This window comes from Kogia breviceps, chromosome 15 (genome assembly GCF_026419965.1).
Source record: "Kogia breviceps isolate mKogBre1 chromosome 15, mKogBre1 haplotype 1, whole genome shotgun sequence".
Classification (NCBI taxonomy): domain Eukaryota; kingdom Metazoa; phylum Chordata; class Mammalia; order Artiodactyla; family Physeteridae; genus Kogia; species Kogia breviceps.
In genome coordinates, this window is record NC_081324.1 from 83156558 (window position 1) to 83181005 (window position 24448).

Consider the following 24448-nt stretch of genomic DNA (forward strand, 5'->3'; position numbering starts at 1 on the left):
ATGCTTAAGCCTGAAAGATAGTCAATTTCCTGACAGCCCTTGGTCCTCAACTGGATTCCTGTATTCTTTGCAATAATCCCACTGCCTCTCGGGGTCTGTGGCTTCCATAACCACTGTTATGTTTCTTTATGTCATGGGTCATTCCTCCTTTTAGTACCTGATTGCTGACAGGTTGTGATGTGTGTGCTAGTGTGACGTGGAAGTGTAGCTCTGGGTCTGAATGCCAGCAATGTCAGGCAGAGTCCGCCGAGAAAACAGAACCCCATCTAAGTATTTGCAGCAGTGGAGAATTTCATTCAGGGGATTGGTAACACGGGGAATGGAACTGTTGAAAAGCTAAACAGAGGTGGTGAGGCAACTCAGAGATTAGCAGTAGCAAGAAGCCATCCATCGCCACTGGTAGGCTAGAGAGTAGATCCAGGCAGGGCAGTATGTTACAGGAGCCCAGGGGCTGGGATCCCTAAACAGTGCAGGGGGAGGACCAGCTAGCTACTACCAGAGAGGCTGCTCAAGGGGCTGGGGGTGGTCTCACTGCTGTTTCCCATTGGCTTAACCTAGATGGAAGCTCAGGAACAGGAAAGCCTGGGCATTCAGTCATAGGTATCAGCACCCCCTTCCCTACAAAGCAGAGCAGGAAAAGGGTGAGGAAAAGAACTGAGGACATTGGGTCTACTCCACAGGACTGGCCACTTCTCCATATTTCATCACATCTAAGATGCCGTTGGTTGTAAGATGCAGCATTATTTTATGCATCACTAAGAGAGAAAAATGCTGCCAGATTAAACTATGCCACAATGCTAAGACTCCCATCCATTGCAAAGCATCTTGATATTGTAACAGGGAAGAGCCAAGTCTGACTCCATGTTGGATCTGTTTCTTTTACTTTAACCTTTGCTTTCCTGCTGCTTTTGTTCACTAAAAGGATACTATCTATACACAATGGCCTGCCTCAGGGAACCCTGCCCCTTTGCATGAATGTTAAACCAAAGTGCCTTTGTTCCGGGAAACATCCGGCCCCTGTCCACCTGTGGACGGCTGCAAGAAAGAAGAAATGAACACTTCCCCTCCCTCAGGCTGGCCATTCCAGGGGACATTTGCAAGTCTTACGGCCTTCTCACTTTACTTCCTCATCTCCTGCTCCCTCTCTGTTCTATAAAATAAACTGGCATCCAAACCGGGTAAGACAGTTATTTTGAGACTGTAGTCTGCAGTCTTCTCAGTCTGTGTCTCCGATTTATTGGCCGGTCGTGTGGCGAGCGGAGGGAGCTTGGACTCAGTGACAATATGAGAGATGTGAAAGTGTGACAAATGCGTGTCTTAAGATCAATAACATGCTATTCGCTGTGCGATCTTAAGAACAGGTGAACTTAATTCATCCCATCTTTGAGCTTCCATTTTACCATCCCTCTGGGAATTAGAGAAAATCCTTACTTTGTAGGGATTTTGTAGCTAAGACTGTTAAGTTCAGTGAGATTGGGGGTTTTGTCTCTTGTCCACTGTATTCCCCAGTGCCTAGCACACTGTGTGGCACATGCTAAGAACCCAAGAAAGTTTTGTGAAATGAATCCACCTGGACTCTATCCCCAAATGAGCAGGTTCTTGACACGTAGTGGGAAGTGAGTATCAATAAATGGAAGATATTATTACTGGAATCAAATAGGCTCTGTAAGAAGATCTTCTTTCACGAATGTGATTTAGAATAGACTCTCTTTGGAGAGAGTCTATTGTTGGAGGGGGGGGAAAGAGGGGGGAAAACCCCTCTTTTCTGTAAGAAAGATGTTGACTTAAGAAAACGCACAATGTGAGAGTTGCGAGTTAAGTTTTATTTGGGGCAAAATGAGGACTGAAGCCCAGGAGACAGCGTTTCAGATAGCTGAGAAACTGCTGCGAGAAGGTAAGGTGGGGAGCCAGGTTATACAGAAGTTTTGTAACAAAGGGCAGGTAGTCTGAACATCAAAAGATTATTATTATTATTTTTAAAGATTATTGTTTGGGCTTCCCTGGTGGCGCAGTGGTTGAGAGTCCGCCTGCCGATGCAGGGGACGCGGGTTCGTGCCCCGGTCCGGGAGGATCCCACATGCCGCGGAGCGGCTGGTCCCGTGAGCCATGGCCGCTGGGCCTGCGCGTCCGGAGCCTGCGCTCCGCAACGGGAGAGGCCACAGCGGTGAGAGGCCCGCGTACCGCAAAAAAAAAAAAAAAAAAAAAAAAAGATTATTGTTAATTAAAGAAAACCAGATATGTCAAGTTTAGGAATTTAGCGCTTTTCTCTGTATGGGAAGATGCAAGAGTCTGGGCTCACTGAAATCATTCCTTTGATGTGCACCTCAGCTATCCGGGGCCTGTATCCTGTGTTGTCAAATCCTGAGTTTGCTCAGGGCTCACTGTAGGGAGTAGCTGCAGTCTGATGGCTGCTAGACGGCAGGTAGGCAGGTGTGCTTTTGCCTCCTGCGTTCCCTCAGCGCTCACCAGCTCACCGTCTGGTGGTGGCTGCAATCGCTGATGACTGTGACAGCCTTTCTTTACCGATATGACACACAATATTCCATTTATCATCAGGTTTTCACACAGGGTGTGTCTTAGCTTTGCTTCCGTTTAGTTGTTTCATTTGGGGAAAACCCCTTCATATCCATCCCCAGCCTGAGTCCCATTTGTGAAATGGAAATAACACTACCACACTTGCAGAGCTACGAGAGTTAGGGAAACGGTGACCAAAAAGAGCTTTGTAGATGGTGGAGGTTATTCTTTTCTATTTTGCTTTATCCTCCACTCATATCTGCCTCATTCCCCTCCTTCCGTTGCAAACTTCTCTGCCACCACCACTACCACCCTTAAATTTTCTGCTCAAAACTGCACACGAAGCCATCCGGCATAATCTGCACCGGAGACTGTGGCCTCTTCTCTGAAGTCTTTGATAAATGGAATATTTAAACAAAGGCTGTCACAGTCATCAGCGATTGCAGCCACCACCAGATGGTGAGCTGGTGACAAAAGCACACCTGCCTACCTGCCGTCTAGCAGCCATCAGACTGCAGCTACTCCCTACAGTGAGCCCTGAGCAAACTCAGGATGTGACAAACAACACAGGATACGGGCCCCGGATAGCTGAGGTGCATATCAAAGGAATGATTTCAGTGAGCCCAGACTCTTGCATCTTCCCATACAGAGAAAAGGGCTAAATTCCTAAACTTGACATCTCTGGTTTTCTTTAATCAACAATTATCTTTTGATGCTCAGACTACCTGCCCGTTGTTGTAAAACTCCTATATACGCTGGCTTGCCCCCTTTCCTCCTTGCAGCAGTTCTCTCAGGGTTACTGGACATGATGCCTCCCGGGCTTGAAGTCCTAAAAATTCCTGCCGAATAAAACATAAATCTCAACTTTTAGGTTGTGCATAGGTTTTTAGTCAACACTCACGTGGGAGAGATTAATTCCAATTTACAACACATATAAAGATCGATAAACACTAGGAGGTTGTGAAAACAGTTGTTAGGGTGGTGAGACTGTAGGGCGATGAGAAAAATGTAAATTGCGTTGATACTGTCTTTTTAAGAAGAATTCCGCCAATGTAGGGTACTGTGTTGAAATGAAACCAAACGCCTTTTCCAGCTGCAATCGCCCCGTGAAGGAAAGACTTATCCAACAGGCTGGAAGTTAGTCAGGTCTCCAGGATGCACCCCAGACCCCGGGGGCCACGTTCTCCGACTCAAAATAATGAGTCACTGCTGATTTAGATGCATGCACGTCTCCGCTCTCTAAACAGCGTCCCCTTCCGGGCGCCGACCACGGACCACCCATCCTCTCCCATAGGTAACTAGCACCGCCTGCTGGCTGTCAGCCTCTACGCAGCTTAGCTCCGCCCCTGAGCGGAACGCGCATGCTCCCCAATTCCTCTCCGCCCCCGCCTTCGAGCTTCTCGCGACAGCCGCCCAACGGAGACTGAATCTCGCGATAAAGGTTTATTGTCTCGCGGGACCGCGGCTGGCAGACGGGCTCTTGGGCGGCTCTGGCCGGGGAAGAGGAGTCGCATGTGTCGTTTCAGCTGGCGGTAGTGGCGGGCGCGGAGGCGGCGGAGGCTGTGCGACCGCCTGGGTAATGGCCCCTCGTGCCTTTCACGCTTCCAGGAAGCTCGTACAGAGCGTGGGGGAAGATGAGGTGCTCCCCGGCGGAAGGGGGCCGGGCCGGGCGTCTCCACACCCCCGCCCACATGGGCCGCTCTGGTGTCCCCGGGGTTGCCCCTTCGCCTCGGGTCGCGCCCTCACACCTGGCCGCCCTTGTCGTCGCCTCAGTGCTCTTACATTCTGCCCCTTCCTGGTTCTTTTGCCCGCATTTTCTCTTCTCAGACTCTGGTCTCCCCGCCCCCTCCCACTCCCTTTCCCTTCCGTGACTCTAACGCGTCCCTCCCTTGGCCTCTACCCCACCCCACACCCTGCCCTCCGGGCACCTCCGGCGACCCACCCCTTCTTCGTAGGCGTTTCCAGCCTCTTCAGCTGCTTTGTGGCCTTTCCTTGTTGCTGCAGTTTGTTGCATCCTTTCCAGATCATACCCCAGACCTTTTGCCCTGTCGCTACCGAGTCCACTCTCCCCATCTTTGTGGCCTTTCCTTGTTGCTGCAGTTTGTTGCATCCTTTCCAGATCATCCCCCAGACCTTTTGCCCTGTCGCTACCGAGTCCACTCTCCCCATCTTTGTGGCCTTTCCTTGTTGCTGCAGTTTGTTGCATCCTTTCCAGATCATCCCCCATACCTTTTGCCCTGTCGCTACCGAGTCCACTCTCCCCATCTTTGTCCCCGTTGCTTCCTCTTCCACTAGTGCCCTCCTCCCACTAGTTGTCACGGTCCATTTGCTGTGAGTCTCACTGTTGTCACTTATTTCCCTGTAGACCTGGAAAACGGTGTGCCCAGAATTACTCATATTTTATGAATCCTCATGCAGCTTGTGTCTCTCATTCAGCAAAGAACTGAAACAGATTCGGGGTGGGGGGATTTCTAGTAGGAGGAGGCCGGACGACACCTGAACACTGCTTCTCTGGGTGTCTTGGTCCAAAATAGTGAAGGTGTGTTATTTTCCTTGCTTACAGGTTTTGAAATGGCTGCTGACATTTCTGAATCCGGTGGGCATGATTGCAAAGGAGACCCGAGGAGCAATACCAAGTTAGACGCAGATTACCCACTTCGAGTCCTTTACTGCGGAGGCAAGTGTTGGAAGGCAGAAAGTGGCTTTTACTCGCTGTATTTTATGCATTGTGATAAATGGTTTCACATTTGGTCCTAGTAGTTCTTTCATCTTTGTCATTTGGTGAATCTTTAATTGGGAGTTGGGGAAGAGGCGTGGATTAGCAGACCTTTCCCAACCTGTGTGACTTGCGTCTTGTTACTTGGCCTGGAGAAGTTTACAGTCCAGTTGGAATAGAGATGTGTAAATAGATTATTCCAGCCTAATATTACTTGCTAGCTTGGCTGTTAAGGATGGGCTTCTTGGAAGATATTGAATCTTAAGGGATGAGAAGGGTTGGTTGAGGGGGTGGGGAAAGGCATCCCGGATGCATTGAACAGCTGTGCAAGAAAAAGCTTGTCTGTGGAGAAATAAGCAGCTTTTTATGAGTATAGTGTGTAGTATAGGAATGGTGTCAATAATGAGCAGAAGTTTATGAGGTTGGAGTGGTGGGTACAGTAGGACAGTCTTGGGAAAGTGTTCCTGGTTTGATTAATAAAATGTAAATCAAGATTTTTTTCCCTTTGAGTGTTTTTCCTCGTTTTCAATCCAGAAATACTTGTGAATTGGAAATACTATAATTTTACTAGCGTCTTGGAAAAATTTAGAAAAATCTGAAGACATAAGACAGTAAAGTAAAAGGGCAAGTAAATATTATTTTTCTTAGTAAATATTTTGGGCCACTTACTGCGTGCCTAGCAGAGCTTTAGATGCTGGGGAGTGAATAATGAATGTTTGTGCGCAGGGACCTCACATCCTGCGAGTGTGATTAGGGATTTCTCCTGGGATCGAAGTGCTTACAGGAGAGGTGACGTCACTGAGCTAAAAAATTGTGTCAACTCATCATTTATTGACTATCTTTGATGATGAAATAAAGTGAGTGTAAAATAACGCCAGAGAGTAGGCGGGGAGACTTTCTGTAGGGTTGATTGAGATTTGTTATGATATTCATCTTATTTGGTTATAGTGTTTGCCTTTGGAGTCAGGGTTTGCATCCTTACCTTGGGCATTACCAGCTGCTCCTGCTTAATTGTAGCTGTGTGACCTCGCGCAAGTTACCTGATTTCGCTAAGGTTTAGAGGTCTGTTTCTTAAGGTCTGTAAGATGAAAATGATGATTACATCTGAAGTTAGATGATTCCTATAAAGCTGGTTCAGCAACTAACATATGAACATAATACAATAAGTGCTATCATTACTATTATTAGGAAAGTATACTAGTTTAGTTTATTCCTCCTTGTTTGTCAGATATAGTTAGGAGCTATTGATCTTTGTACCCTAATTTGCCGAATCTAAGACTCCATATGTTATAAGATGCACCATTATTTTAGGTTCCACTAAAAAAGAAAAAATTGTTAGATTGACGTGCCATAATTATGGAATGCATCCCTATAAAAATGAAAAAAAATTAGAATTAATGAAATACAGTATGTGAAAGCCATCCTGTTCAAGTGCTTATGTCACTCCTAAGATGGCTTTGAACAACTGCACTAAGTGTGCAGTCCACCCCAGTGATACTTTGTGTTGACCAGAGGTACCTAACCTTTTTGAGAAGTTTATTTTTATTTCTCTCCCTCGTTTGTATTGATATTCCAGGCACTAGGTTGGAGACAGGATTACCTTTTCCTCAAAGAGTTTAAGGTCTAGTTGTAGGAGAAGCACTTAGGGAATATTAAATGCTAAATTCAATGGTACTGACCATAGCTATGAATTAGGGTTTCAGGAAAGGGAGGGATCTTTGTTCAGAGGGAAGCTGGGAAAGCAAAGTGAGGAAGTGAGAAGCCTTAGGTAATGGGCAGAATTTGCAAGGAAAGGTGGATGAATTCATAAGAAAAATATGGGGGGGCTTCCCTGGTGGTGCAGTGGTTGAGAGTCCACCTGCCGATGCAGGGGACATGGGTTCGTGCCCCGGTCCGGGAGGATCCCACATGCCGCGGAGCCTGCACATCCGGAGCCTGTGCTTGCTCCGCAACGGGAGAGGCCACAACAGTGAGAGGCCTGCATACCACGAAAAAAAAAAAGAAAAAGGAAAAGAAAAATAAGGGGGCATGGTTTAATATGGTATCTTCATATTAATGATCGAAGGAAAAGATAGGGGGTAGAGGGAAAAGGAGAGGCTGATTGGAGCAGAATCCTGGTTGAAGTATAGTGAGAAACACGGGTAAGTAGGATGGGGGTCATTTCCGGGGAGATATACGTCTGCAGGATTGAGACTCAGAATCTGAATTCAGTCTGAGTTTGAATCCTGGCTTAGCCATTTACTCACTGGTGACCTTGGTCAGTTCCCTCATCCATAAAATGGATAACAGCTTACTTTAGAGGGCTGTTGAGAAGAATAAATGAAATATTACTCCCAAAGGCTCCCTCTCCTAATATCACATTGGGCATTAGGATTTCAACATGTGAATTTTGAGGGGACACAAACATTCAGACCATAGCAGAAGGTCTCATGGATGATGTGGCTTTGTTCGTCCTATCTCATCATGTCAGCAGATACATAATGTCAGGTTGTTCCACTGTTAGTGATATGAAGCTGGTGACTGCTTGGTCTTTTCCTTGAAAAGCTACAGTTTACAAATAGTAAATCATTTGTGGAGGGAAATAGACTGTAAAAGCAAATAATGTGGAATTTGGAATATTTGTCCCACTTTTTTTAGGGTATTAGAATTTTACTGAACCAAATATTATTTGAAATGGTGTACTAAGTATTATGGTTTTAGTATTTGCTGTAATGGTATTTAACCTATAATTATATCGTGAAAGTGTAGCTGAATATCTGTACCTACTAGTATTTGAACTTGAGCTGTGAGCATTAGAGAGCTTCTGGTTAAGCAGGAGAGCTTTAGCAGAAAGAACTCTAAAGTGAAATAGAGATGGTAGATTCTGGTTTTCTGCCCTGTGCCGCCTTTGGCCTTGGATAAGCTATTTAACCTTTTTCAGCTTCATCCGTCAAAGAGTGATGGTGGGCTGGCACACAGCTGCACTGCTTTTCTGTGTTGTGTGGGCTAATATAGTGGTTACGAGCATGACCTTCAGAAACAGACCAGGGTTCAAATCCTGTTCTAACCAGATACAAATGAGTTACTTGTTCTAAGTCTCATTTTTCTCATTCATAATACACGTATGGTAATTCTTACCTTATAAGGTTGTGACAATTGAACATAATAATATAAATCATAGCAAAGTGCCTGGCATGTGCCCAATATATGGTAAGTGCTGTTATTATTAATGGTGTACCACCCCTCCTCTCCCTCACAAATCTCAAGGTGTTGTCACACTGAACTATTCCATTCCTCACCTTAAAAATAAAAATAAAATAAGCAGTTGACCCAGTAATAGAGTTACAGTTCAAATTGGGAAACCCTTTGAGTTTTTCTAGTCCTTTAGCCTTTGCAGGCTATACAGTGACAGGATTGAACCAACCTTCCATCTAAGGAAGGAAATTCACAGTGTCATGGTCTTACGTAGCATAATATGAAAAAAGAAAAGGAAGAGTATATTGCAAAGCAATGGTAGCAAAAGTGCTACTGAAGTCTGTAAATGTGTTAGTATGAACAAAAAGTAGCGGCTGTTTTGGTGAAGTTATCAAAAGAAAGAACCAGCTCCATTCAACCTTTGTTGTATGGGGAATTGTTCCCATCCTACCTTAGTTTCAGACCCATTGAGGTTGTTGTGGTAAAACCTTAAGACATGCCAGATAGTATAGTTTGATTGTTCTACCAGCTGAAGGAGACATTATTCTTTAGATCAAAAAAAAAAAAAAATTAAGATAATATCTCTATTAATCATGTGCCATTTACCTCAAAAAAAAAAAGTGCATGACAGGGTAGTATTTGAAAAGTGGTACAGGAAAGTTAGAGGAGAAAACAAATGAAGCATTTTGTCAGATTAAAAATAAAATGTTATGAGCTGTGTGTGTAGTTATTTATTTATTTACATTTTCAAATCTTTTTTTCTCTCCATCCCCAGTCTGTTCATTACCAACAGAGGTAAGTCCTTCTAAAATTCTTGTTTTCTTTTTTAACTTCTGCATTTGAGGTCATTGATTCTAGAGCTAGCTTGGGAACTTCTTACTTTTCATTTTCTGTTATTTGATGGCAGAGTTTCAACCTTTTTTTTTTTTTTTTTGAGTTTCAACCTTTTATAGAGAACTTTGGTTTAGAATAATTTTATGGTCCTACAAATTTTTCTTTAGACTTTGAGTTATATGTGTGCATCTTTTGCACTTGGCTATATACATAGTTTGGATTTTTGCATGGAACTCATGAATAGTCAGCTAATAAAACAAGAGTAACCTTAAAGCCAAAATTTAACATCCAAACAGAGAAGAGAAAGCATAAATTATGTGTAAGACTTTCTGTTGATAAGCTTCTAAGTCAGGCTCTGTGGGCAGGCATGAAAATGAGATACCTGTGTGTCCAAAGCAAGAAAAACACTTGCTCCTTTTTGTCTGTTTCCTCCTTTTTCTAATGGCCTTTCTGTTTGTTGGAGAGGAAATAAATTGCTACAGTGAGGAGGTGTCTTTTAAGTTTTAATTTCTTATGAGACATTTCCTGGTTGAATACAGATTTCCTGTGGATAAGATGTCAGGTGGGAATAGTTGGTTTTATGATTGTATATATAGCAAGCACAGGGAATGATTTTTAATTAAAATGATTAAAAATGTACTTTTGTGACTCAGTTTCTTCTTTTTCCTCCTCCAGTACTGTGAATATATGCCTGATGTTGCTAAATGTAGACAATGGTTAGAGAAGAATTTTCCAAATGAGTTTGCAAAACTTACCGTAGGTATGAATTTTTTTTCTCTTTCATCAAAGCCTATATACCTGAAACAAATGCAACATGCATTTGTTTAGTAGGATATTACAGAATTATATCTGTCTATGTCTATTAACTTTAAAACTGTTTTAAGTTCTTGGGTTAAAATTCCTTACATAAAATCACGGACTGCGGGACTTCTATGGTGGTGCAGTGGTTAAGGATTCGCCTCCCAATGCAGAACACTCGGGTTTGATCCCTGGTCAGGGAACTAGATCTCACATGCATGCTGCAACTAAGAGTTTGCATGCCACAACCGAGGAGCCTGTCAGCCACAACTAAGGAGCCCACTGGCCCCAACTAAGACCCAGCACAACCAAAAATAAATAAATAAAATTAAAAAAAAAAAAATCACAGACTGCTTCATGTGTCTTATCTCTGAGAACAGAATAGGTCAAAGTATTAACTTTCTTATGTAAAGAAGAGTGAATGATTTAGGGGCGTATATTTTCTTTCATTCATTTAACAAATTTTTTTTTAATTTTTATTTTTGGCTGCATTGGGTCTTTGTTGCTGCGCACAGGCTTTCTCTAGTTGTAGTGAGCAGGGCTACTCTTCATTGTGGCTCATGGGCTTCTCATTGCGGTGGCTTCTCTTGTTGCGGAGCACAGGCTCTAGGCGCGTGGGCTTCAGTAGTTGTGGCACACGGGCTCAGTAGTTGTGGCTCGCGGGCTCTAGAGTGCAGCCTCAGTAGTTGTGGCACACAGGCTTAGCTGCTTCGCAGCATATGGGATCTTCCTGGACCAGGGCTCGAAGCCGTGTCCCCTGCATTAGCAGGGGGATTCTTAACCACTGCCACCAGGGAAGTCCAACAAATTACTTCTTGCAAGCATACTATATGCTATACACTCTTAGTGGATGCTGAGAATAAAGCAGTAAACAAAAGACCTACTCTTTGGAAGTTATATTCTAGAGGGAGAGACAAAATAAATAAAACAAGACAAATGAAATAAGTACATTAAATTAGGATAAGCAGGGAATGGAGAGATAAGAATTGTTGGGGAGGGAATTTGAAATTTTAGGTAGTAGCCCTGAAAGATTTTGCTGAAAAGATGGCATTTGAATGAAGGCCTAAAATAAGTGAGGGAGAGAGTCCTTTGGATATCTGGGAGAACAACATTCCAAGCAGATGGTGCAGCCAGTGCAAAGGCCCTGAGGCAAACACTTACCGCTTACAGACAGCCTATTTAAAAAACAGGAAGGAGGCCTTTGTTTCTGGAAGGGAGAAGGGTGGGAGATGAAGTGGGAGAAGTAGTGGAGGGCCGTGGCTTAAACGCCAGGTCTCAGTTTTCCCTCGGAGTGAGGCGAGCTATCGGAGCAGGTTGGGCAGAAGAGCGTTGTGGTCTGACTTCCGCTTCAGCGGTGTCTCTGGCTGCTCTGTTAAGGGTAGACTGGAGAGAGGCTTAGGCAGCAAAGCGGGGAGACCGCGTAGGTGGCTCCTGCACTGACTGGTCAGGATGATGACGACCAGCGTGGTAGCAGTGGAGACGTGAGGAGTGGTCGGATACGAGGCACGTTTTGAAGGTGGAGCTGACAGGGTCTCCTGAGCTGTTGGATGTGGGATGTGAGAAAAAGGAGCAGCTAAATTTTTGACCGAAGCAACTAGAAGCATGGAGTTGCTGTTGCCAGAGGTAAGGAAACTGCAGAGGAACAGACTTCCTCAATTAGCAAAAATTGACGGCCTCTCTTACAAGGTGGTTAAAAATGAAGGCCGTAGCAGGGAGAAGGGAAATCCTGGGCTGGAAACAGTCCTGTCATGTATACCCAGTGTTAGCCCACTATTTGCTGCTTTGATTTTCAGATTAAAGTTTCCATGAGACGACATAGTCGCTGTCCGTGATTGGATAAGAACCCTCAAATCTGATGTAACAGTCTACATGGTGGGCCCCGAACATGACTTCCCTAGGACATGCCTTCCTATTCAGGACCAGACCTCCTGTTAACAGAACTAGTATGCTTAGATGCTCAATATTCCTGTGGAGTCTTGAGTGTTCTCTGCTCCTTTAATGTGGCTTAAAAAATTGTGATCCTCACATATCAAAGACTTTGTTTTGTCTTCTATCACCATATACTTATAATAATGACTTCAGAATTAGGCTTCATAGGAATCTAGCAATATAATCGCTTGCTTTATACATGTTACACTCATCTGATGGTAAAATATCTTATATGTGTTTGAGGTTCCTGAAAGGTAATTTTTTTACGTAATGAAGTGATGTTAATGCTTTTGGATTTTGTTTTTACATCTAGAAAATTCACCCAAACAAGAAGCTGGAATTAGTGAGGGTCAAGGAACAGCAGGGGAAGAGGAAGAGAAGAAAAAACAAAAGAGAGGTGAGACCTGAATCCATGATTTGATTTACACAAACATACCCTCCTTCTGCTTGAAGAAATAAGAAATGAAAGCATTCCCAAAGTGAATAACATCTACCTGTTAACTGTAGTTCTATGTGAATACCCTACAGAGGGATACAGGATCATGTTCTCAGGATGACTGGATTTCGTATGAATCGGGCTTTGTCAGTAAATTGGATCTAAGAAAATATGCTTCGTTTGTCATATATATACATCAAAAGCATCCAGCCAGTTTGCTTATGACTGAAAAACTTTGTTACCTTATTAAAATACCTGTGTATTCTATTTAATTAGAGTGAGGACACTTAAAAAAGATTTTATTCTCTCATTATTTCTGTCAGCTCCATTGAATTTTTCTTTTTACAGCTGTTGGCATACCTGTTTACCTCTCCTTCTAAAATGAATTCCTTGTGCCCTGGATCGTGTCCCCACCTGTTTCTTCTTCCTGAATTAATTCTCCCCTGTGACTAAAATTAGCTTATAAATATATTTGAGGACTTTGCATTAAAAAAAAAAAAAATTCCCCCAAGAGCTCATATCTTTCTTTGCCCTATTCTCCTCCCCCTTCCCTTCTTAGCCAGACTTCCTTAATAAGACTAGACATACTATCCCCCTTTCAGTTCGGTCATTGAGTCTTTGCTCCTCAGTCCATCCTAACCTGACTTTCATGCCACTGAAACTCCTCTAACAAGGGTCACGAACGGCTAGGTGATTGCTAAGTGGTAAGAGCGTCTCATCTGGGCCCTCCCTTCTTGAAGTGTACTTCCTCCCTCATTCTCTTTTCATTCCTCCTCAGCCTTCTGTGCAGACTGCTCTTCTCCCTTGTATCCCTTAAAAATTGGTGTTTCCCAGGATTCTGGCCTCAGCCCACTTACCTTCTCATTCTGCATATCCTCCCTGGATGGTTCCTCCACATCCTTAACTTCTGCCCCCACTCGACGCTTACAGTACCCAAATTGATATCTCTAGTCCTGGCCCATGTCTCTAGACTAGAAATGCGCATATGGCCTCACAGGTACTTCAGACACAGCACTTCCAAAGTAAACTTACTAAGTCCCAAATCTGCATCTTTTGTTTTCTCCATTTTGGTTATTAACAGCACAGTTTATCCAGTCATCTGAGCCAGAAACCTGAGACCCGTCTTAGGTTCTTTCTTTTTGACCCTCTTAATCAGTTCTAAATTCTGTCATTTCTTCTCCTTCCTCTGTTTATCCTGTGCCTAGTGGCCATTACTGTTGCCACTGCTTTGTTCAGATTTTGAATAAGTTCTGCCTGAACTAATGTAGGAGCCTCATCAGTGGCCTCTCTACCATTGCTCTTCACAGACCCACCCTCCACACTGCATGGTGATCTTGACAAAACATAAATCAGTAATTGCATTCCTTCATAGTCAGTTGTTCACTGGCGTCTCTTTGCAATATAAAGTGACAGAGCTTGTGCTGTCCCTTAAATTACTGGTGTGTATAATCTTTGCTTTTCTGGCTTCCTCTCTGACATCTCCACGCACGTCCTTCATAGCACAGGTGTGTTTGCAGCCAGTTAGGCCGACTGTGCTCTTTTCCCCATTGGGGCCGGGTGCGCAGTGCTTGCAACCAGTAGCCTCCAGTGTATGCAGCCTGTCGGCTGTACGGGTTGCCCTAAGGGATCTTGGAGACAGCCCTTTCCCGTGGACATTCACGTCTGGCATGCTGTCCCCAATCTAGGCCCCAGGTAGATAGGCGTGGTGCCTTTGGAAAGCCCCAGGGCACAGTGGCCAGGGTCCACTTTGGCCACGTTGGCCAAGTGATGTCCATCCGCACCAAGTTGCAGAGCAAGGAGTATGTGATTGAGGCCCTGTGCAGGGCCAAGTTCAAGTTCACTGGCTGCCAGAAGATCCACGTCTCCAAGAATTGGGGATTTACTAAGTTTAATGTGGGTGAATTTGAAAACATGGTGGCAGAAAAATGGCCCATCCCGGATGGCTGTGGGGTCAAATAGATCCCTAATCGTGGCCCCTGGACAGATGGCGGGTCCTGTGCTCCTGAGCGCCATTGTCCCCTCCTGACGCCCACCAATAAATCCTACTTTCCTGTCTCTCACACACACACACAAAGACAAGTGTAGTTCTCAAATATAATGCCCTTTCTTGTCTCTGTACTTGTTTCCCTTTCCTGGAATATCCCTTTTTATATCTCCCCAGCCCTTCTCCCTTCAAATGGACCATTTCTTATTCTGCAAGCACTTGGATGCCTCTTCCTCTAGGAAACTTGTCCTGTCCTCTGGAAGCAGAGCTCTCTGCAAAGCTTGTGGTAGTGCCATATTCGTGGATCCTATTACAGTATATGTCAGGTTGCCGTACTTGAACTTTCTGTTTCCCTGCACTAGACTGAGGGTCCCTGGAGGGCAGCAACTATGTTCTCGTTCTGTTCATCTTTGTGTCCTCAGCCCTTAGTGCAGTGCACGGCACATACTACTTAATAACTGTGGATTGAACGAATACTCATGCATGTGTTTATTAATTTTGTATTAGAAAAAGAAACTTAAATTAGTATTTCATACCTTTTGAAAATTAATAAATTTAGAGACAGTATTCTCTATTTATGATAAGAACAGAACAACTAATCCTGAGCTCTTTTATAATAAATAAAGGTGGAAGGGGTCAGATAAAACAAAAAAAGAAGACTGTACCACAAAAGGTTACGATAGCCAAAATTCCCAGAGCGAAGAAGAAATATGTAACACGAGTGTGTGGCCTTGCAACTTTTGGTGAGTCCAAGCTTGGTTATGTTTAAATGTGTGAACTACATTCATTCATTTCATTCTCTCTCTCTTAATCTAGTATCATGAAAATTTTACAGTTCTGTTTTTTGCTAAGAAGATACAAAATGAGATTTTGCATTTCTAACTATAGGTTCAAAATCAAATTTTGAAGCAACTTAAAAATCTTTTGCACAGGGGACTGGTTTAACTTCTTCCTTTCCAGAATTTTTGTTTGGACACATTTTGTGTAGAATGAGGAGGGCTGTGAAGTCTGCCAGCACTGCTCCTTGTTCCCTGCAGTCTCGGTAGCCAAATGGTTGCAAAATGACCTGTCCCTTGTGGGGTGACAGTAGAGGGTGAGGGAAGGTGGTTAGTGGCAGAATGTCCTGCCTCAGAGCCCCTTCAGTTCCTGGAAGACTTGAAAGAATAGTGAAACCACGGTGATTCGGTTCCTTCATTTGACAACCTGGAGTGAAAAACAGTCACTAGACCACATCATAAATATTAGGCTTGTTTCTCTGCTGTAAATTTTTCTTCTGTAAAAAGGGATAACCAAAGGAACTTCATATACTTGGAAGTGTATATGTAATGTTGGAATTAATGTGTTCCTGGATTTATTTTGGTCTTACTGTATGAGTTAGGAATAGTGTGGATGATCTTATTTTTATGTACTGAGGCTTTATTTGACCTTAAAAATATAAGTTGAATTGTTAAGATGACTGCCGATGGGTAGTTTGTAATTATTGTTCTGAAAGGAACATGAAATCCATCAACACAATCTGTTTTATGAATTTAAAATGCAGATTAAATTTCAAGATGGAAAAATATCTTTGACATATGATTCCAATTATAGTCTTGCTATTTCTTTTTTTAAAATAACAGAAATCGATCTTAAAGAAGCACAAAGGTTTTTTGCTCAGAAATTCTCCTGTGGTGCCTCAGTAACAGGGGAGGATGAAATCATCATTCAGGGAGACTTTACAGATGACATAATTGATGTCATTCAGGAAAAATGGCCAGAAGTGAGTATTTGGAACATGTGCATCTATAGAAATAAGTTATTAAAGCAAGTTGCTTCTGTGTTAGTTGATAACCACAACTCATGAAATGTAATTATTTTTATTTTACAGGTGGATGATGATAGCATTGAAGATCTTGGAGAAGTGAAGAAGTGATTTTGAAAATTTGTCTGTATTTAAAGATCTGAACTGATTGTTGATATGGCCAAAGGGAGAGAGGCCTTTTAAAATATATATATATATATATTTATCCTACAGTAAAACTGTAGCCTGCCCTCACCCTTGGCATTTTCACTGTTCTGTACAGGGCTGCTTGTTTTTTTTTGTTGTTGTTGCCAAAGTCTGATAAACAGGAGAGACTGTCATGCTTATGCATGAAATAGAATTTAGTCAAATAAAAAATTTTGGTCATTTGGTACTGACTTTTCTCTTTCTTTTTAACTTTTTATTTTTGGAAAAATTAGACTTTCTGTGGAAAGCTTTTCTGTTGATTATTTTTAAATAATCATGATTTCATCAAATCATGATTTTTTTTTTTTTTTTTTTTTTTTGGTTGTTAAGCTGAGTGACACTTTGAAGAATTTGAATTTGGCTTCATCACCAGTAATAACTGTCTCCTTGCTTCTTTGGTGTGATAGTTTTGAGATGCTTGAGCATCTCATGGATCTGTGGTTGAATTTGCTTCACTGTCACCAGCCAAGTTCACTTTGTGGGCCTGTTAACACTGTTGGTAATAGTTGATCAAGCTGTTCTGGAGCTTATTTGGTAAAGTATATTAAAAGCCTTAAAACCATCTGCACTGTTTGACCCACTTCTTGACATTATCCTAAAGATATAATGTCTTGCTTAAAACTATGGATGAAGGTGTTCATCAAAGTGCTACTCATAATATAAAATTGCAAATGACAAAGATGAACAGTTGGGAAATGGTGAAAGAAATGATGGTTTGTCATATGGTAGAATATTTGCATATATTTTAAGATATTTTCTAAGAATACTTGGAAAGGTGTTTGATAATGTTAAGTAGGAGGTCAGACCCCCAAATCCATTTTATACATTATTTTCATCATTGTTTTGAGTGGATAGGCATCCAGGGAGGCTGAGTTCTTTTTCTGATTATAAATTTATGTAAAATTCTCCTAACCATTTGAAAATAATATACACCATTGCTTAGTATAGTCTGAGAAATAGCAGTTAAAATGTGTTTTTCTTACAAGAGAAACAGTGACAGTGAATCTTAATGAGTACATTAAATGAATTTAAAATCTGTTTTTATAAAGGTCTTATGTCAGGTGCTACAAACTAAAAAGAAGACTCATGGTATTTTAAATAGCTATAGACACCTTTAAGAAAGTTAGAACCCATTGTTTATTGCCATGCAAATTGCAATCTTAAATGAATTAGTGGGTTTTTAAATAATTGAAATCTTAGAATGTATAATAAAGATGTAAATTAAGAAAATGAAATTCTGCATTAACTGAATTTAGCTAAATAAAATTATCTGACGAAGCAAATTTATCCATCAAAACCACTTGGTATGTGGTTATGTGTGTATTCTCTTGGTGCTGGAAGATGTCTGTGCTTGTATCAACACGTGTGACTTCCTGTAAAGATTCTTAATGTTCACAGTTCTTGGCAAATGCAGTTTCAGTCCATATATAGCCAGCAGTGGATGGTACTGCAGGAAAATGCAGGATTAAAATCGTCCTTGTGTATAATATGTGTGAATCTTTTTCTTTAACCTGAAATTTAAAATGCAAGAGTTTAATCTCTGATTAAAATGTGTAGTTCAGGGGGTGTTCCCTGGTGGTCCAGTGGTTAGAGTTTGGCGCTTTCATTGCCGTGGCCCGGGTTCAATCCTTTGTCGGGGAACTAAGATCCCACAAGCTGTGTGATGAGGCCAAGAAATATATAATATATATATACATATATATATTCAAGGATTGAGTTTAATTCATACATTCTGTGTATGTTTGTATTATGTAAATGCTTTTACAATCTAGTATTTTTAGCAAAAAGAATACTAACCTTTAAACAGCCTTATCGGGCTTCCGTGGTGGCGCAAAGGTTGAGAGTCCGCCTGCCGATGCAGGGGAAATGGGTTCGTGCCCCGGTCTGGGAAGATGCCACATGCCGCGGAGCGGCTGGGCCCGTGAGCCATGGCCGCTGAGCCTGCACGTCCGGAGCCTGTGCTCCGCAACAGGAGAGGCCACAACAGTGTGAGGCCCGCATACCGCAAAAAAAAAAAAAAAAAAAAAAAGTAAACAGCCTTATCATTAATATGTAAGAGATTTGCAAAGATTAAGCTGTCAACTTCAAATACAAATAAAGTTTTTTTAAAAATTTTAACAATAGATTTTATTTAACACAGTATACCCCAAATATTATTATTTCAACATGACAGGTTTTTTTTTATTCAACATGACAGTTTTGATATGTATTTTATTCATTTAAAAAGATGCTGGCAACGTGATTTTAAATTTTTTAGTTATTAAATAGAAGCCCCAGTAAATCAGCTGTCACTTAAGGTGTAACCCGTGGTAGCTTTCTCGCTCTTAAAGATTGATAAGGGGCTTCCCTGGTGGCGCAGTGGTTGAGAGTTCGCCTGCCGATGCCAGGGACACGGGTTCGTGCCCCAGTCCGGGAGGATCCCACGTGCCGCGGAGCGGCTGGGCCCGTGGGCCATGGCCGCTGAGCCTGTGCGTCCGGAGCACGTGCTCCGCAACGGGAGAGGCCACAGCGGTGGGAGGTCCGCGCACCGCAAACTGTGGTTCTCAGTTTAGAGCTGTCTGCTGGGATGGCCAGCAACTATTAACTACCACGGGTGGCGTCTGCCTCCCATCTGTTTGTTGTTTGAATGCCAGGAAGTGTTCTCCTTGCCCGGTGTACACAGCATCCAGAGCAACCGCGCTCACAGTTTAGGAGGGAAAGGGAAATAAGTAAGCGAGCACATGGTCACACGCCAGGGCGGCGGGGCAGAAACAGCCCTTCATTTGCTCCATCATTCCCTGGGTCATGGTGAAGAGCGGTTCTTTGCGGAGCGGGATAATGGCTTTTACATCTCCAGGTAAACCATTAGAGAGTCCCCTGGCCCGGATTTGGAAGAACAAAACGCCAGGAGGGGGTCGGGGGCCGTGCCCGACGAGGCCGAGTGGGAACCGGCCTCCTGCGGGGTCTTGCGGCCGCCGAGGTGTCGCGAGAGCCGGGGCTGCCGCTCGGCTACGCCGTAGGCCGAGGGGGCCGGGCGCGTTCCGCGGGGCCGGCGGTTTGGGCGAGCTTGCTTGGGCCAGCGAGGGCGCGGTGCTCCGGGGCTCGGGGCTCGCCCCTGCCGCTCCGGGTAGGCGCGCCGATGGCGTTTCTAGCGTGACGCTGCGCACACCGACTCTCTCCGGGGGCGGAGGAAACACCTATGAACTCTTCGGCCTCCTTCCTGGCCGGGGGCCAGGTGAGCGGCCGCGGCTCCGCGCCTCCCGTTTCCGCCGGCGCGTCCCGGGGAGAGAGGAGAGCAGACCGCGGGGACGACGTGCATTGGGGTTATTCAGGAATCGTTTCTGCTTAACATTTAAAACAATACGCAGGACGCAGAAGGAAAACGGAGCGTCACATCAGTTTCCTTACCTTAATGAAAATGGGTTGTTCAGCCCAGGCGCAGAGTCGAGTCGCGAGTGCTCACTTTTTAACGATAACATTGCGCATTTGTAGAGCTGCTTCCCTATATACGTCCTCGCGTCCTGCGCTGCACAGTACCCTGCGAGTGGAGCAGCACTCTAATCAACTGTTTTACCAAAAAGTCTTGAAAGTAAACTTGCCCAGGATTTGCAGTTGTCGGTATAGGATAAGATGAACGTGTTTTGCACGTTTGGCCTGTTGCTTGTTTCCTGTTTGAGAAATACGTGCTCCTTGCCGGTTGCAGTGTCCCCAGCCACTTGGCGCTCGGTAAATATTTACTGAATGAGTGAGTGAGTGAAATGGCTTACCGAAGACTGGAATTCAAGTCTTGTGGCTCCAAATTCCATTTTCTCTGTTTAGTGAGAAACTGTAATTCACTCGTCATTATTATTTATTTACAAATCTTATTTTTCAGAAAGCAATAATGATGTACATGGGCCTCTGGTGAACTTTAAACTACTGTCTCTAAGGTAGAATTCTTAAAGTAACACTTTTAGTTTTTTTTTTTTTTTTTTTAATTGAAGTATAGTTGGTTTACAGTATTGCGTTAGTTTTGGGTATACAGCATAGTGATTTGGTTTTTGGGTTTTTTTGTTTTGCTTTTTAGTTCTTTGTTTCATAGATGGGGACAGTTCCATACTTTGGAATGTGCCTTACAATCTTAATAATAAAATATTGATAATACTAGCTAATGTTTGTTGGTCGTTTATGATAGAACAAAATTATTTTAAGGCAGGACAAGAAAAAGTTAACATAAAGTTTTCTCTGTCGTCTGAGCCACTGCTTCCTCCCTTCGGTGTGTATTGTGCGTCTGCATTATGCATTAACTAGATCCTTTTAGAAGGCGTAGGAATGCCTGCTTGCCAAAAAAAAAAAAAAAAAGGCTGTTTTCTCCCAGTGCCAATAGCAAGGAACTCCTTAGGAGATAACATTCCTCTCTCAATCCTGTAAGGGGTCACTATGACCCACTACTTGCCTTGTATGCGCAGATCTGCTTTGTGTAAAGGTCAGTATATTATTTTGATGTATAGCCCTTTGTCTTGAAAGTGTTTGTAACTGTGTTTTGACCTTTTACAGGCAGAACAGTTCTCAGAGCTTTCCGCAAGACTGTCTCCCAGGTTATAATCTTCAGCTTGGCTCAAATAAAATTTTCCACTTCTTTCTTAGATTGACTATTGATTATTTTTTAATGACATTTATAATGGTGCCAAGTACTGTGAAGTGCTTTACAGAGATTATCTTGCTTAATCCACACAACTCTAAGAAGTTAAAATGCTGCTATTACCATTTTACAGGGAAGGAAATTAAGGTTTAAGGACATTAAGTAACTTACCCAAGGTCTTAGAGCCACTAAATGGCTAATTCTGGATTCCAATTTAGGTCAGACCAACTTCACTGCACTAGACTTTAAAATGATGTATGCTTAAAAGGAGTTATAATAGATAATTTTGTTAAGCATGAAAATGGCATCATGATTATATAAAAACGTTCATTTTTAGAGATGCATACTAAAGTATTTTTTATCAACAACAAAAAGAAAAAGGAAAATTGAAACAGATGTGGCAAAATCTTGATAGTGGTAAGAAAGACCTAGGTACTGAGCAAATGGGAGTCTATTGTATCTTGTCTTCTGTGTATAATTGAAATTTTTCCTTTACAAAATTTGTTTTTAAGTAGGTATGTTGTGTTTGGATCAGTTACATTTAAACAGTAATTACTTCCTGTTTCCCTTTACTTGACTGCCTTAGAATTTCTGGGGCAAGCTGAGGGATAATATTGTTGATTGATACAAGGAGAGGGTTGACAGCAAAGGGAAAAAAATGCAGAAATGGGTTTGTGATTAACCAATGGAGGTTTTACAAATGGTCCCACTCTTTAAGAGTGGTGTAAATGGTACGACAGAAAGTGATAGAGGCAGAGTGAACAGTAGGTGTGAACTTGCTTTACCTATACAGAATTTTGACATCATGTTATAATCAGTGAATAAAGCGTAGTTAGTTTAACTACCTTGAATTGGCAGCAAAACTAGGTATAATTGTTTGGAAAATATTCTTTGGCCGACTTATATTGATTAATTTTATCCTGACGTGAAGCCACTTTCTATGTTTAGAACATTGTGTCAGAAGTTGAGATTTCCACTATCGAGAAACAACGGAGAGAGCTACAGCTGCTCATTGGAGAATTAAAAGATCGAGATAGAGAGCTCAATGATATGGTTGCAGTACATCAAAGACAACTGCTTTCATGGGAAGAGGATCGGCAGAAAGTGTTGACTTTGGAAGAACGTTGCAGCAAATTAGAAGGTCAGACACGTATGCGGCAGCATCTGTCATGCACTTGTATATGCCAACACGTTAAAAGGGCTCAAGGGAAAGATAGGAACAGCTCAACACAATCCCTGCTGCACTGGAGTTTATTTTATTTCTTATTTATTTATTTATTTTGGGCTGCGTTGGGTCTTTGTTGCGGCGCGCAGGCTTTCTCTAGTTGCGGCGAGCGGGGGCTACTCTTGGTTGCGGTGTGCCGGCTTCTCATTGTCGTGGCTTCTCTTGTGGAGCACGGGCGCTAGGCGCATGGGCTTCAGGAGTTGTGGCTCACGGGCTCTAGAGCACAGGCTCAGTAGTTGTGGCGCACGGGCTTAGTTGCTCCGTGGCATGTGGGATCTTCCCGGACCAGGGCTCGAACCCGTGTCCCCTGCATTGGCAGGCGGATTCCTAACCACTGCGCCACCAGGGAAGCCCCTGGAGTTTATTTTAATTGAAGATAGGAGGACATCATGAACACTCACAACAGAACAAACACAATGTGAATTAAAGTAGGGCAAGCGAAGTACTTAACTGTAGAAAGTGGGCTGGGCAGCTTCTGTCAACATGGAGTGTCAAGAGTGAACCTGAAGGAAATGAGTTTTGAGCTAAAGTATGAATGAAGATGCCACAGAACTGGCCGTTTCTCTTGAACTGACTCAAAGATTTTAAACTTGGTATTGAACTTGATCTCAAATACCTAAAATAGTCATCTTTTAAAATTAGAGGAAAGAATAAATAAATAAAAATAATAAATAAAAATAAAATAAAATTAGAGCAATCTCAAAAATGGCTTACAAAAATTTCCTTTTGTACCGTATTTTAACTATCATCCCTTTCGTGCTGCCCTAAAGTCTGAATGTTCTATTGACACTGCATTAATAGCAGAATGTACTAGAGGGGAAAATACTAGATCTGTTTAACAGAAAGACAACAATATATCGCCTTCTTTTTTACTTATATTACACAAAGGATTCTGTAAATGTGACAGTTTAAATATGAGTAATTTTTCCATTTCGTTGATGACCATCTGATTTTTTTCTGACCACACCCACCCACATGCAGATACACATAAATGCAGTATTTAATATGACGGTACGTTAGATGCAATGTATCTTATATATAAACATATTAAAGAAAAAGATAACATTATATACAAGCATACCTCGTTTTATTGCACTTTGCAGATATTATGATTTTTAGAAGTTGAAGGTTTGTGGCAACCCTGTACTGAGCAAGTCTGTCAGCACCATTTTTCCAACACCGTTTGCTCACTCTGTGTCTCTGTGTCATATTTTGGTAATTCTCATAATATTTCAAACTTTTTCATTATAATTATATTTGTTATGGTCATCTGTGATCAATAATCTTTGATGTTACTACTACGACTCACTGAAGGCTCAGATGATGGTTAGCATTTCTTAGCAATAAGTTATTTTTAAATTGAGGTATACACATTGTTTTTTGGACATAATCCTATTGCACACTTAGTAGACTACAATATACTGTACATAACTTTCATATGCACTGGGAAACCAAAATATTTGTGTGACTTGCTTTATTGTGATATTCATTTTATTGTGGTGGTTTGGAACTGAACCTGGCAATATCTCCGAGGTCTGCCTCGGAGATAACTTATCATCAGTATCTGGTTTTAAAATGAACAAGATACCTGGGGCTTCCCTGGTGGCGCAGTGGTTGAGAGTCCGCCTGCCGATGCAGGGGACGCGGGTTCGTGCCCCGGTCCAGGAGGATCCCACATGCCGCGGAGCGGCTGGGCCCGTGAGCCGTGGCCGCTGAGCCTGCGCGTCCGGAGCTTGTGCTCCGCAACGGGAGAGGCCACAATAGTGAGAGGCCCGCGTACCACAGAAAAAAAAAAAAAGTGAACAAGATACCTGATTAGGCATTTCATGGAACACTGAATGGCCAATAAATGGACAAAAAAGTTCTCATTCTCATTAGTAATTAGGGAAATGCAAATTAAGACCATAATGAGACTTTTTTTGTTTTGTTTTTTGCCGGTACGCGGGCCTCTCACTGCTGCAGCCTCTCCCGTTGCGGAGCACAGGCTCCGGACGTTCAGGCTCAGTGGCCACGGCTCACGGGCCCAGCCGCTCCGCGGCACGTGGGATCTTCCCGGACCGGGGCACGAACCAGTGTCCCCTGCATCGGCAGGCAGACTCTCAACCACTGCTCCACCAGGGAAGCCCAAGACCTTTTTATACTTACCAGACTGGCAAAAAATATCAGGTCTTGGTAAAAATGTGGAGCAAGGGAAGGCTCATTCACTGCTGGTGGGCGTGTCGGCTGGTACAGCTACTTTGCAAAATCATTT

The 24448-nt window shown here is 42.8% G+C and overlaps 2 protein-coding genes and 1 non-coding gene across 12 annotated transcripts in view; all 3 read left to right on the forward strand.

The window, feature by feature from the left end:
* Positions 1–3959: 3959 nt before the first annotated feature.
* DENR (density regulated re-initiation and release factor) lies at positions 3960–16563 on the forward strand. The gene is made up of 8 exons (XM_059040729.2): positions 3960–4090; positions 5078–5191; positions 9180–9199; positions 9914–9998; positions 12279–12362; positions 15012–15128; positions 16005–16144; positions 16253–16563. Exons 2-8 carry the CDS (start codon positions 5086–5088, stop codon positions 16295–16297), a joined length of 597 nt encoding a protein of 198 aa, XP_058896712.1. The 5' UTR covers positions 3960–4090; positions 5078–5085; the 3' UTR covers positions 16298–16563.
* Positions 13913–14042, forward strand: LOC131743004 (small nucleolar RNA SNORA70). The gene has a single exon (XR_009331663.1). It is a non-coding gene; the product is annotated as a small nucleolar RNA SNORA70 (small nucleolar RNA).
* Positions 16564–18981: 2418 nt separating the features above from the next.
* CCDC62 (coiled-coil domain containing 62) overlaps positions 18982–24448 on the forward strand; it is a 45282-nt gene continuing 39815 nt past the window's right edge. The window contains exons 1-4 of one of the 10 annotated variants that reach the window (XM_067014591.1): positions 19079–19208; positions 20226–20280; positions 20888–20928; positions 21921–22113. In XM_067014591.1, the coding sequence (XP_066870692.1) occupies positions 22023–22113 (91 nt within the window). In that variant the 5' untranslated portion in view covers positions 19079–19208; positions 20226–20280; positions 20888–20928; positions 21921–22022. Of the gene's footprint in view, positions 19209–19368; positions 20078–20225; positions 20281–20887; positions 20929–21920; positions 22114–24448 lie in introns of those variants that run through there. The other 9 variants (XM_067014592.1, XM_059040671.2, XM_059040670.2 and 6 more) reach the window with 9 other exon arrangements.

What these genes read in the sequence shown, in the direction of transcription:
- DENR (XM_059040729.2), top strand. Translation starts at nt 5,086, where the DNA reads ATGGCTGCTGACATTTCTGAATCCGGTGGGCATGATTGCAAAGGAGAC. An exon ending in GTTTGCAAAACTTACCGTAG is followed by an intron (nt 9,999 to 12,278) that starts GTATGAATTTTT and finishes TTTTACATCTAG; the next exon opens with AAAATTCACCCAAACAAGAA. An exon ending in GAAGAAAAAACAAAAGAGAG is followed by an intron (nt 12,363 to 15,011) that starts GTGAGACCTGAA and finishes TAATAAATAAAG; the next exon opens with GTGGAAGGGGTCAGATAAAA.